Source organism: Toxotes jaculatrix, chromosome 2 (assembly GCF_017976425.1).
Source record: "Toxotes jaculatrix isolate fToxJac2 chromosome 2, fToxJac2.pri, whole genome shotgun sequence".
Taxonomy (NCBI): Eukaryota; Metazoa; Chordata; class Actinopteri; family Toxotidae; genus Toxotes; species Toxotes jaculatrix.
Window position 1 is genome coordinate 24,362,564 of NC_054395.1, and position 13,633 is coordinate 24,376,196.

A 13,633-nucleotide genomic window follows, 5' to 3' on the forward strand; every position below is an offset into this window, starting at 1 on the left:
GCCTATAATGTTCCGCTTTTTTGTCACTGTCATAAAGGTGTTAATTAAATTACAGCACCGAGGTCATGGTTACTGATGTGTTGTTCGGGACTGAATTACATTCAGAGGTACTTCTAATATGCTCACCTCTTGTATGTAAAATAAGGAGGGGATAAAAAAAAAAGGAACACCTTGCAATGTAATGAAGTCCTGTAAAATACCACTTTTACAAAACATACAAATGAACATGCACATTTCAGACAATGCTGACAAAAACTTCATAAAAATTTATGGGTGCCATACATTTTTATGACGCCTATATATTGGACTGTGCAGGTGTATGTAAGTGGCAATTGACTGTATATTAAATCAGGTCTGTCTTTCTGTGACCATCAAATTTTTCTACTTCTCGACTCAACAGAAACTCTTTCAGAGCCCTTTTTTCATGCTCAGATACAATATCATTGTTCTGCAGGGGGACACTCATGTGAGGTACATTAACATACAGTATATCCTGCAGGTATGACTGAGATCACCTTGGGCTGTAAATTGTCATTACAGGGTTGTAAAGCTGACAGTAGTGAAGGGGGCACATCAGTGACTCAAAAGAATGAGGTTCATTAGTGTTAGTCACTAATAGCATCATTTAGTCTTTATTATGTACTCAAATCTTCTGACAGTTTTATAAAACAAATGGATTTGAATGTTATTTAGTTTTTGTTTAAAAGGATTTTTCTTCTATGATCACATATTATAGTATTATATTTCTACTGCTAAAAATAGGCCCTTTGTTAATTTCTGTGACCACTTACAAAAATACCTGGTTGGCCCCTTCTCATGTTGTTTCATCTAAATAATGGCCTAATGGGCAAAATTGTCCAATATCTCATAAAAAAAAAATCAATAATATTCTAAAAGATGAAAACAGATGTTGTGAGATAATTAATGGAAGGGAAAAGATCTGTTTTCATTTTTTAGAATACCAGATTTATCTGGTGAGACTCGAGGGCTTAAACCCTTGCTTAGTCTGGATATTAAATGCAGTACTTTCACTTGTAATGGAGAATTTTCTTACATTGTGATATTAGTACTTTTACTTAAGTGAAGGATCTGAGTATTTCTACCACCACTGATTCTTTACTAGAGGTTCCCAGGAAACCACATATGTACCTGCAACCACTTATCACAGGTTCCGTACAGGTTGTAAGCAGTACAAACTTTTTATCTTGTTAATCATCTCCCGGCCTCTCAGATTCATCTTGTGACCCTCTGTGTGGACCTTTATCCCCAGGTTGGAAACCATTGAAGCACACAGACATGTACACTAATATTTTTGTTATGCACAGACACAAAGACCCGCTGACTCTGTCTTTCTTCGTCTTGAAAATTCACACATCCTCAGAACTGATAGCTGCCACTGTCTAAAAATAGAAAAAAAAAAAAATAACAGTACAAAGGATTACTGTAGCCGCCCCATACAACTGTCTCACTCGCTCCCGAACTAAGAATAGAAACAAAGGGGTCAGTGAAGGCATTGTGCGCACAAGACAAAGTCAGAGGTGTCCCATTAAAAATACAACTATGTAAAACTAGCATTACAGTACACACAATCTTTAAAAGCCCTGAATCATTCTGTCCATTTATTTTTATTTTGTTTCTTCACTACAGACATTTTGTTTTGAGCTGAAATGATTAGTTGATTAATGGATTCAGTGATCAAGAGAAAATAATCAGCGACTATCTAGGGTAATCTATTAGCTGTGATTTTTAAAGCAAAAAATCTAAAAATCTACTGGTTCCAGCTTGAAAAATGTGATGATTTGCTGCTTTTCCTTGTGTAATATGATACGTAAATAAGTTTCTTTGGTTTTACTATTGGTCAGATAAAACAATTTGAAGATGTCATCCTGGGATTTAGAAGACTGCTTGAGTGATTGTGATTTTTTACTATTTTCTAAAATGTATGGATTGAAAGATTTAGCAAGAGAAAAATCAGTAATCAATTATGAAAATATCAATCATTAGTCGCAGCCCTAAAATGATCAAACAGATAGTGAATAGTTGACCTTTTGAATTTACTTAGCCAGCTGAAATCAGTTAGTCTCGTCTTTACATTAAGATGATCACCAGTAATTTTTCCAGCTTGTTTTTGTCCTCAGGGATTTCCTAAATTATCACACACAATTAGATGATATCACTGGTCTGAGTTTACCACAGCCCCCCCGAGGGCCACAGACCTCAAGCTGGAACATCTTGGCCTTGTCAATATATACTGTAGCTTTTGTTATGATGAACTGGTGAGAGGGTGAAAAAGTATCTGTTTTCAAAGTCTCCCGAGGAGTGAAAAGAGGCTGCTTTACGTGGTGTATTTACAAAGTGGATACATATACACAGACTGGATTTTGCTGGGTGTTTGTCACTGTATACAAAGTATGTTTGAGTCTAAACATGGTGGTTTTCATATATAAATACTTAGATCTATAAGAGTCCTAGAAACACTGTGATACTTCTCTGACACTAATCATTCAGTTTGTCAGCTTGTGTAAAAGCCAGTGAGGAGAGAACTGGATTACAGAGAGAACTCAGAGCCAGAAGCCAGGACTTGAACTTTTACTTTGCCCAACTTCACTTAATGTACTCTTTCCAAAATACACAGTTTGGAAAATGTGACATCAACTGCTAGCTCACAGCATCTGCAACCACAGCAAACAAGACATCTTGTTGTTTATCAGCTCCTTTTTAGCCATCAACAGCCCCGAGGGCCTGAGCAACATAACCCCGAAAGAGTCAGAAACACTCTGCAAAAACATGCACAAAGCGCCCTGCTGTAGCCTACTGAGGGAGGATGCAGGGTGAGAGCAGAATGACAAACGCTGATTTGTATTTTTTTGACTTGTGTGCTTAAGGCATTCCATGATGGTCCTACCAGGATACATTAACAAGAATGCCCCCGTTTGCTACGCAGACAAGAAGAATAGGCCACTTTGTCTCACGGTTAAGCTGTTAACGTGCACTGTGGCGCTTGCAGACAACAACTGTGATGCTAATGTGAGCAGCTAACATCAGAGCAACCTGTGGTCTTCTCCACCTCTGACGTATCGTCATGCTATTATGCAAACGCTTGGCAAATTACCAACGTAACACAAACCTTGTCTCTTTAAATGGCAAATGTTGTATTAAAATTAGCATAAATGCTTAGAAAATAGGTTCTGACAGTGTGTTTTGCAGTTTTCTACACAATGAACAGCTGTAAGGGTCACAAAGCTAATAGTAAATTACTGTGACTAAACTTATTAAGCAATACAGGCCAATGTTGACAGAACTGCAGCATAAGCTTAATTTGATAAAACAAACGCATGTATAAAATTGCAGCACAGTGCAAACCAAATAATTTTTACACATTTCGCCAAATTTATAATAATCTTGTGTTTGAGATTAAAAACTTCAAGTTAAATGTCTTGAGTTGTCTTGAATTAATCAACAAATCTAAACTGAAATGAAATGTCTGTGTGCCATCTTTTTATGCTTTCTGATGCGCACTGGTCACGAGCTACACTGATTGTATAATCCAAAAGAAATGTACATTTTGTACAGGGTTGAAGAGTACTTTGTTCTTTCCATGGCACCATAAATCCTTTCAGAAAAAAAAATCTAGAAATCATTTTTTAACCCTTTTAGGAAGTTATCCTACATAAATTTCAAAGCAGTGTTTTTTTTTTCCTTTTAAATATGCCATGGAATGAAAGCAGTGGGGGCTAATTACGAGCATTCTTCACTGAATTAGCGTTCGGTGTGTGGTAAGGCTGTGCTCGCCTTTGTCTTGATCCCTAAACTGATCCTTTACTTATTCCCCAGAAGGTCAGAGGTCACTTGGTTAATTAAGGGTCCAATCAGTCTTTAGATAAACTCATCTGAGCTTAATGTTTGCACTTTTTGAGGTCCAGCAGCTCTGCCTGGTACCCCTGAGCTTTGTGTGGACTCTGCTAATCTACCCACAGACAGGAGAGCAGGTTAACCCAGCTCAACAGCGCCAAGCTGGAACGGCCTTTTCATTCGAGGACTTCAGTCAATGAAGAATGTCTGTAAGCTCTCGCCAAAGCAGAGAAATTACTCTAACTTGATGTATTGTACACAGGGTGAGGGTTCAGGGTGGGGGCGTCCTAAACCTCTCAAAGAGCAGCAGATTACAGAGAGTAAGTAATGTTTATGCTGCATGAGGAGGCCAATGTTTTCAATGGATATACTGTATGTGTCCTTCACTGCTGGCCCATGCCACACACATCCAGAGTGATGAAAGTGTGGCTGAGCAAATAACCATGAAATCCCTGAATGTGTTGTGGATGGATTTAGTTCAATAAAAATTACTCAACAGCTCACAGTGTATCAGTACGTTTAACTTATACAATTAAAACTCTGAGGTATTCTCTGATTGTTTCCATCGAGAGATTTACACAGTTGCATCTGATCCATAGTACATGAAGCCTGTGTAGCAGCTATATTATTTTTGACTTTTACATTACTTTATATCCATAGCAATCATTATGTTAAGAACCTATTTAATGCTCTGCAAAATTCAGATTTCTTGGTGCTTAAGTACTTTAAATGTGTAAATATTATGATCTTGAAAAGTCAAGTGCAAAAATGCAATTCTATTTTTGTACAGATTCCCTGAAGTTCTCATCATTGCATTCTTTTTTTCAAAAGGCAGATATGATCGCACAGTGTTTCCAAAAAACTGGAAAAACAAATCAAAAGCTCTTTCAGAGAAATGCAAAATCTCAAGCACATGAAAAAGTAAATACATACACACACAAATATATGGAGAAGTGTGTGTCCTCATGGCAAATTCCACATTCATTTGCATCAGCTTCATAATCATTTAAAAATACAAAAAGCATAAACACTAAGCTAAAATAGGATCAACTCACTAAAGTCTTTTGTCATGAAAACCTTAAAAAAATCCCTAAAATGTCTGTGCTTTGAAAATTTTTGAGTTTTTTTATACTGTAAATCATCTAATCAAAGGAAAGTGTTCCTGAAACACGAAGCGATATAACCCCAAAAAAGCAATCACACAGAACTTCTCAGTCACAGATAAACAAACTCAGCAACACGGCTCAACACACTTCTATTGCTATTTCACAAAGATTACAACCTTTCTGAAAACACATGTAGAAGACAAACAGAAAAACTCACCCAAGTGCCTTGTTAAAAAGCACCCGCATACACAACGGTCTCTACTCCTACAGAAAATCTCAAGTCTCCTGTCCCTCGGACTGCCAGGGAATCAAAGCTATGAAAAGATGTGAATGTAGCTGAGCAAATAGGATTAAAGATGGCTAAATCCAAATGGCTGGAAGCACAGCATGCATTAAAGAGGAATTCTCTCAGGAAAGATAATCCCCATATACGCATTTTAACACACTTCACTCACTCCTGTGTTTTTTTACACACTGTCATAGTAAAACCACGATTGCCTGACTGTCCACACACGAGTCAATAAAAGTCTATAAATACAGCTCCGCCTGGACTGTTCAGACTGCAGCAGTGACACATGCAACTTCTAATTTCAGAGGTGGAAACTTTATACATATACTGTAATAATTTTGACATCCTGATAATCACACATGCTGCCACATTCCCTCCCCTTCCTTTGCCATCACAAACCATAACCACTGTTGCTTACCTTCAGCACCTCCATTGGTACCTGTGCAGAGGGCGGTAAACTGACAGGCACGCTGACGTTGATGGCAGGGGTCTGGGCCGCTGTGGTTTGTGGATACTGGGAGGCCTGTTGCCGCTGCTGCTCCCGCCGCTCTTGCTCCTGAAGCTGCTCCCGCATCAGCTGTTGCCGCAGCAGGATGCGTGATGTCATGGCCGAGGAGCTCAGCGGGGGCTTGGAGGAGCCGCGCTGGTCCGACGGGCTGCTGCCGAGGGGAGAAAGGTGCCAGATGAATGAGCAGAGATAGAGAGAGTGGGGGTGTCAAGAAAGAGAGGGAAAGTAGGAATAAGGGGGGGATTGGAAAGGTGAGGTGAAGAGAGGCGAGAAGAAAGAGAGTGATAACAGAGAGAGGGTAGGGAGAGGTCAGACGGGGAAAGAGAGGTCGAGCAAAAGAGACAAGAGAGGAGAACGATGAGCAGAGAAGGTAGACAAAGATGGAGGGAAGGCAGATGGAACAAAAGGTTAATATGATGAAAGGAAACTGGCTGAGAGGATGACTGAGGGGGCAGAGATCAAAAGGAAAATCTTAACTGTAGAGCTGCAATGCCTAGCCGATTAATTGATTATTTGCCCTCAAGCAAATTCACTTTTTAATAATTTCACTCATTTTTTAAGGTCCCATCTTCTCAAATATTAGGATTTGGTGCTTATCTTTGTCCTTTATGGTAGCAGATGAAATGCCACTGGACACACACAGAGAAGAAAGAAGCTGCTGCTCCCACAGATTTTTACACACAACAAAAAGAGGAACATTTTTCACAAAAGGTTGCTTCAGTTTTCCCACTCTCTTAAATTTAGACGGCTCCTTCCCAGACAGAGTCCTGCAGTCCTAAAATAGAGAGACTCTGCTGAAGCAGAAGTTGTCGGGATGAAGCCTTCATCGAGTGAGTGATCCTTTTGATAAAACTCAGTAAAACGTCTGGCCAATCCAGCTGTGCAGTAATCGCACTAATTAGCCAGCGGAGTCAAACACAGCTTCGGTCTACAGCGTATTCAGTGGGTGTTGAGCCCTCAACATACCATAATTCTCCCCCCCAAGCACTGCATATAATCTCATTGTTTGATACCACACCTACTGAACCCTGCACAAGAGTAAAATTATACTACAATAAATAATAAAATCACATTTTCCGACCATTATATAGCCAAATAAGAGAACTAAAAATACTTTTTTCTGTTCAAGATTAATATAAACAGTTCTGTTCATTTCTGAAGACAATACTGAGGCAAAACAGCTGATTACTGATCCTGGATAATTTAACTAACTAGTAGATTTGATGACTGAATTACAGTAGAACAAAGACTGTAGCTTGTTCTCCGAAAGTACTGCAGCAGTTTGGGTCTTTCAATCTGACAGCATTTTTTTTTGTGGTCAAGTTCCTTTGTACTTCACCCAATACATAGAATCAGGTTTAGTGTTCAAATGCATAATTCCTTTGTCTGTGTGACTTTGGGCGATTGTGTTTCCTTTCATCCCAGAAATTTCAAACAAAAGTCACTGGATCTAATACTAAAACAACGTTTTTTTTTTTTAATTTTCTCATTTCCACTGCCAGAACTGAATCATTTGATTTTTCTTTTTTCCTTTAATCCACTCAATTGTTTGAGTGTTTCGGGACAAGAGTTTCAAGACAACAGCAGTTTCATTTCCTTTTCTTTCATTCAGTTACAAAATTACGAATTTGAACTGAAGGCAAAAGCACCACAACAACGTTCATGAAACTAGAGCTGAAAACAATAGCTGAGTTATTGATTTATTGGCAAAAAATGTCATAAATTATTAATCATTTATCATTTTTTACGCATCAATGGAAATGGTTCCACCTTCTCAAATGTGGATATTTGCTGGTTTTTGTAGTGTTCTATGATAGTAAATTCAATATCTTTTGTTTGTTCGTTTTGAACAATTGGTACAATCTGAAATTAATCCCTAGATTAAACACAGATACTGACCAGCCTTATGGTCTTTACCATGTTACTTCTTAAATAGTGACTTTTAATTTCAAATGTAACAGTAGCTGTAGAATATGCTGGAGAAATACATGTTTTACATTATAAGAGACAGTCTTCTGATGCGGCTCTAATACTCACACACTCAAGCTTTGGGCTATTTGTATTTTACCTGAGTATTTCCATTTTAAGCTACTTAATATTTTTGCTCCTTGACATTTCAGAAGAAAACTGTGTGTTTTTCTTCACCACATTTATCTGACAGCTGCAGTTACTTTACAGATTCACATTATTAAAAGTAAGAAATACACAAAATAAATGATGACGTATTATTAAAGAACACCAGCTACCTAGTCACCAGTTGTATACCAGTGCAGTGGTTAAAATTAACCCCATCTTTACCAGCTGCAACACTGAAGTGATGCTTACAGATGAATGCAATATATATATATATATACACACACACACACACACACACACACACACACACACACACACATATAAAATCCTGAAATAGAGTACTATATCTACATTTTTATGAGTAGGTCTGTGTTTTGTTTGCATCATGCATGCGAGCACACAGGCACAGGGACTGATATCCTGACTTTGGTTACCCGCTATTCCAGTGATCGACAGATGGTGGCAGTAATGCACCAACAAATACAGCAACATGCCAACAAAGGCGGTGAAGAAGGAAGAAGACTGCTACAAGCATGCAAACATAGATGAAAACAATGCAGGGTTTGAAATATAAAAAAGCATACAGTGTATAGTGTGTTCTGCTGAAAAACACTTAATGTAAACATAACTTTTGTTTGCTTACAAAAAAACTCCACAGGGCAGCTTTAAGTAGTAGTCGCCACTAACAACCTCCCCAGCCTGCATCAGTCCTATGCATGTCAGTCCTATATATGTATATATATCTGTATGTACTTCAGGATGTTTACAGTTCTAGGGGTGGACGAGAAGGTGGAAAAAAAAAAATGTTTACCTCATCCACACAGATAATAAACTCACCATTTTTCTTTCACACTCTTATCATGCAAATTATTATTTTGTTTAAACAATGTTCTTAAAAACTCATCAGTTTTTTCTATCAGTGACGGATGTTTTTCACTTTCCTCATTGCTTTGTTAATTATTCAGACTCTTACTAAAAAGTAGAGCTAAACATATTATTCAACTTGACTCAGAGTCAAAGACTCTTGAGTATAAAATATCTTTGCACAGTCAGCTTCTTCTACAGCTTTTACATCTGCTCCTCCCTCAACTTTACACCAAAAAACAAAACAAAAAAAACTTACATCACAGACAGGCTACGTCCCTTAGTCTTACGGTTCGAGTTTTAATGGTTTTGGCATCTTCACACCGTTCCAGGCAATCTGAGCGAAAGCACATTTGCTGTCACCTCAGACACAACAACAACCTGAAGGTGTAGCAGCACTTCACCACCTCAGGGGACTCACAAGTTGACAGTGCAAGAGAAAACACAGACACACACCTGCATTGCTCCATAGGAACAAAGGGAGGTCCACCATGTTATGAAATGACATCTCAGCAGAGATGATCGAGGGAGGACAGAACATCCGTCTCTGACTTAAACAACAACTCAATAACAAGCTGTTGTCTCTAATCACACCAATCCCAACAACAACTTGTACATTACATTGCACTATATTCAGTGCTTTGTTGAAATTATACTGAATTTTGACTGAGTTAAATATGCAAATCCAAGAGGAGACGTTTGTCTTTACTTCAGTACGACATGTATTGAGTCTCTGAATAACTTGACTTTAGAATAAACATATAAATACTTGACTTTATATATAATAAAGTACAAATAGATACTAGATTTTATTTTTTTTCAAATGAAACTGTTAACATTGTACTATCCTTTAAATTCATGAAGACTATATATTTGATTTGGAGACCTTTTGAAAAGAAATTATAGAGGGACTTACAGAAATGTAATACTCAGCCATGCTAGCAGCTCTGTGAGGCTGTACCTAGGCACAGCTGAGCTTTGAGCTAAATGCTAATGTCATAATAACAATGCTAACATGCTAATGTTTAGCAGTCAGGGGATCACCAATGACAAATGACCAGACTTTTTTTTTTTAATTAATTTGTTAAAATTAAATTTAAATTGAATTCATTTTTTAAAGAACTATGACCAAGATATGTGTTGAATGGTAAACTTTACAGTCACAATACAAACTTGTTGGCACATATACAACAATAACAATATACCTGCGTTAAGGCAATATTGACATTGGTATCAATAAAACTGGCCATATCTATATATCTGTCGGATTTAAAATAAATGTACAAAGCCCGTTAAAGGGTCTGTAGAGGAGAAGTTTAAATACAGTTGAAATAATTACAGGAAATTAACCTCCACATGTTTCCAAACAGTGGTGAATTGTTTATAGCTGAGGTCTATTGAGTTGCAGCCCCGCATGATTTTCCTTAATACATTCCTGATTATCAGATTGACTTGTGTGTGTGTGTGTGTGTCCATGAATGACCAGAAACCTCTCTACAAAGCAAAGCCCAACTTCTTTCTCTCTGTTTCTTCTTTTTGACTGTTCTGTGGCTTTTTGCCAAACAAACCACTGAAACACATAAAAAGCTCTTTTGTCCCTTTTAACTTCTTCACTCTTGTGTGTGTGTGTGTGCACACCTCCTCTCATGTTTGTGTATCTCAAAAAGAAAGAAAAAAAAAAGAAAAACAATGGCTGTACAGTCTCGAAGAGCCCCACCCACCCAACTCATGATTCCTCTGAATCTGCTCACTATGTTACTCCATCGTACTCCATTATTAAAAAGATCTGAGTCTTTGATGCAGGTTTTAATGACTGACAGATAGACAGAGAATAAACAGGAAAGTAGAAGTAGCTTTGCATCCAGGGAGAATCAAAGGTAAGTAACAAACTACAATTCAGGTCTGATCAGAGTCAAAACACTGAGCTGTTGAAGGAAAATAATGTATTACCAGTACCACCAGTACCCCTGCTGGTAACTGACTGGAGATGGTAGAGGGCTGCCTGCGACTTTACCTAATCATCATTTAGTGACCAAACAATAGCTTTGCCTACTGGACAATAATGGCAAAACAACAACCTCATCTAAAAACTAACAGAAGACAAATAGCTTTACTTTGTCTCATCTACTTTTCCATCATAAATAAACACCTTCTAGTATTTTTCTCATGTACTATTGACTCAGAAAGGTGAGTGTTATCTGCCAAAACAACACCCACTTCTTAGACTACTCCACCACAAAAGACACTGCACAAGGAGAAATCTGCTAAAGCTATGATTGTACATGCTTCCCACACACAACTCTGTGCACACCGTCCTTCATGTGTACATGTAGTGTTGTAAACACACATATACATTGTAAAATTATGCCTTAATGCATGCCAACAATATCACAGATGCTGAGGTGTCATACTCACAGACATTCAAAAGAGCAGGGTCTGTACACTTGCACTCCTACGGCCTCCATGTTTGTTTGTTATTTTTCCTGAAGGTGCACCACCCGCCCTTGGAGAGCAGTGAAAGTCATGCTGGCGGTGCAGCACTGAAAGTGTGTCAGAGGGGGGAGGCTCCAGGGCCCGGCCTGGAATCTCCAATCGCCACACAGAGTCCCAGGCAGAGGACCAGCCCCGTCCAGAGCAACAGCAGAACAGAACGGAGAAGGCAGGCGCCCACTGGAGACACACTGTCCATCAACACGCTGCTTTAAAACCGTACAGATACTGTTTCACTTTGAGACATGTGTCGCCACTGTTCAGTGGACTGACTGCAACCAAGTTTTAGTAGCTGTCCTCTATGAACCACGTATCTCCCAAAACAAAAGTTCAACTTTTCAAGAGCGAAGGAACCTGGTTTCTTTCAGGTTTACGATTATGTATTTTCAGATAATATTTATATATTAGACGTTTAACCATCACTGTTTAGAATGATGTACTGTAAACTGAAACTGAAGTTTAACCAAATAACTGTTACATTACAACTAGAATTCAAAATCAGAAACACGATTTTCACTGGGAAGCAACATTTTGCTCAAGTTTAAACTGCAGTTCATGGATTACAAGCTTCTCTGCATGTTAAGAAAATTCTTCAACCTATGTGCAGATTGAGCCTCCTCAGTTCAGACTGACACCGTTTGCCACGATACACTGTGATTTCAAACACAGTATAAAGATCCTGAGAGACAAAAACATCAAGGAGCACACTGTGTTTGAATGTGTCACATTTCTTGAGATGAAGTTTATATCTCAGATGTAAAATTACACTCTAAAAACAACCGTTGAAATCCTTACACAAGGTCTTTCAACAAAGTCATTAAAAGCCATTCTCCCACCAGAGGGAGATCTTTCATCTCTCAGCTCTATGCACATTTTCTCAGCTGTGATTTTGTAATCGAGGAGAATGTGGGAGTACACACTGACTTATGAAAATCACATAGCTATAAAGGGAATGCAGTGCAAGAACGGTGAGAAAGGACGAGCTAGTGAGATCTCAAGTTTAACGGCAGTCGAGAAAGTGCGCTGCTAAGACGCCGTCCTGCAAACTGTCTGCCTGTGCTGATCCCGTCTCCTTTTCTGTCTCTCCCAGAGTGCAGGTGTTGTACTCACAGAGCAGATCAGGCTGTCCTGGCAGACTGCACGACCTCTCTGCTGGAATACAGCTCAGTGATTATGACCCTACATGACAGTGCATTGATCCTCTTGGACTCCCCTGCTGATCACACACACCCCAGTGTGCTGCAGCTGGCATCATCCCCTGGAGTCACTTACTAGCAAGCAAATCAGTGATAATGGGAAGCATCTGTATTCAACTGTTAAGTCTTGAGCATCAATTATGAAGGCTCTGCACCCAGAGAGTGCAGTTAGAAATATTTTTTTGGAAAATAGAGCCGAGAAAGACGGAGGCAGTATGAAGAACACTATACAAACAACTACAGCTAGGTAAACAGTTACACCATGTAAACAACTGCAGGTAGAAACTCTGTATTTACATAGGTATGACTAGTTAAATACAGAGCGTCTACACAACACAATAGCAGGTTATGAGCAATATTTGACACCAAAAAAAAAAAAATGACACAGCATATTGTCACAATATCAGTCACAGGAAACATTACAGCCCACAGCTGATGAGCCAAACCATTATTAAACCTTGTACCTAGAGCTGAGGCAATTAGCTGATTAACTAATTATTCGATCAACAGAAAATGGATCGGCAAATATTGTGATAACTGATTAACTGTTCCAGTAATTTTTCAAGCAAAAATGACCTACTTTCAGCTTGGCAAATATAAGGATTTGTTGCTTTTCAAAATCAATAATCAATAGTTAAAATATAAATATGTCCCCATTTGTCTGATGTTTACACTACACAAGATTTTTAGTTTTTCCTACCATCTGCTAAGAGAAATAACTGGAAAACGTGATCCTCTGGTAAACTAGCCAATGGCACTCAGACCTATAGAGCCCAACAATGCTGCTTCAGTCAAATAAATGTAAAAAAGAATGTGAAATTGGTGTAAACTATAAATGCTGTAAGTTAATTTTCCCTGCAAATTAACACTGAGAGATTCATAGCTTCAGATGCCAGAGCAAAACAAAACAAAACAAAACAAAACAGGGTAAGCTGTTAAAGCATCCAAAGAGATAATCAGGTTCTTTGCATGGTATTTCCAGGGTGCCAGGACTGGTAGGGATAACTTGAACTTGCCGAGTCTTATTTCTATAATTAGGTTCTGTTCCCTTCATAATTCCCTTCACTTGTTTTCAGCAGGACGGCCTGCTCTTGATCCTGCTCCCTCTCCTCCCCCTGCGTTTAAACAAGGAGAAAACAGAGCATCCAAGGACACTCAGGACAAAGATGTCATACACTCTCCTACATCAGGTTGAGTGAGTCCATAAAGGTTTTCAAGTTCATATAAATAAGGATGTTGTACAAACACAACA

General features: G+C 38.6%; 1 protein-coding gene across 11 annotated transcripts in view; it reads right to left on the bottom strand.

The window, feature by feature from the left end:
* Positions 1 to 13,633, bottom strand: part of LOC121190406 (microphthalmia-associated transcription factor-like) — a 30,059-nt gene that overhangs the window by 10,473 nt on the left and 5,953 nt on the right. For 4 of the 11 annotated variants that reach the window (XM_041051170.1, XM_041051187.1, XM_041051137.1 and 1 more), the window contains exon 2: positions 5,666 to 5,903. In XM_041051170.1, the coding sequence (XP_040907104.1) occupies positions 5,666 to 5,903 (238 nt within the window). Of the gene's footprint in view, positions 1 to 5,665; positions 5,907 to 11,110; positions 11,227 to 13,633 lie in introns of those variants that run through there. The other 7 variants (XM_041051161.1, XM_041051179.1, XM_041051128.1 and 4 more) reach the window with 3 other exon arrangements.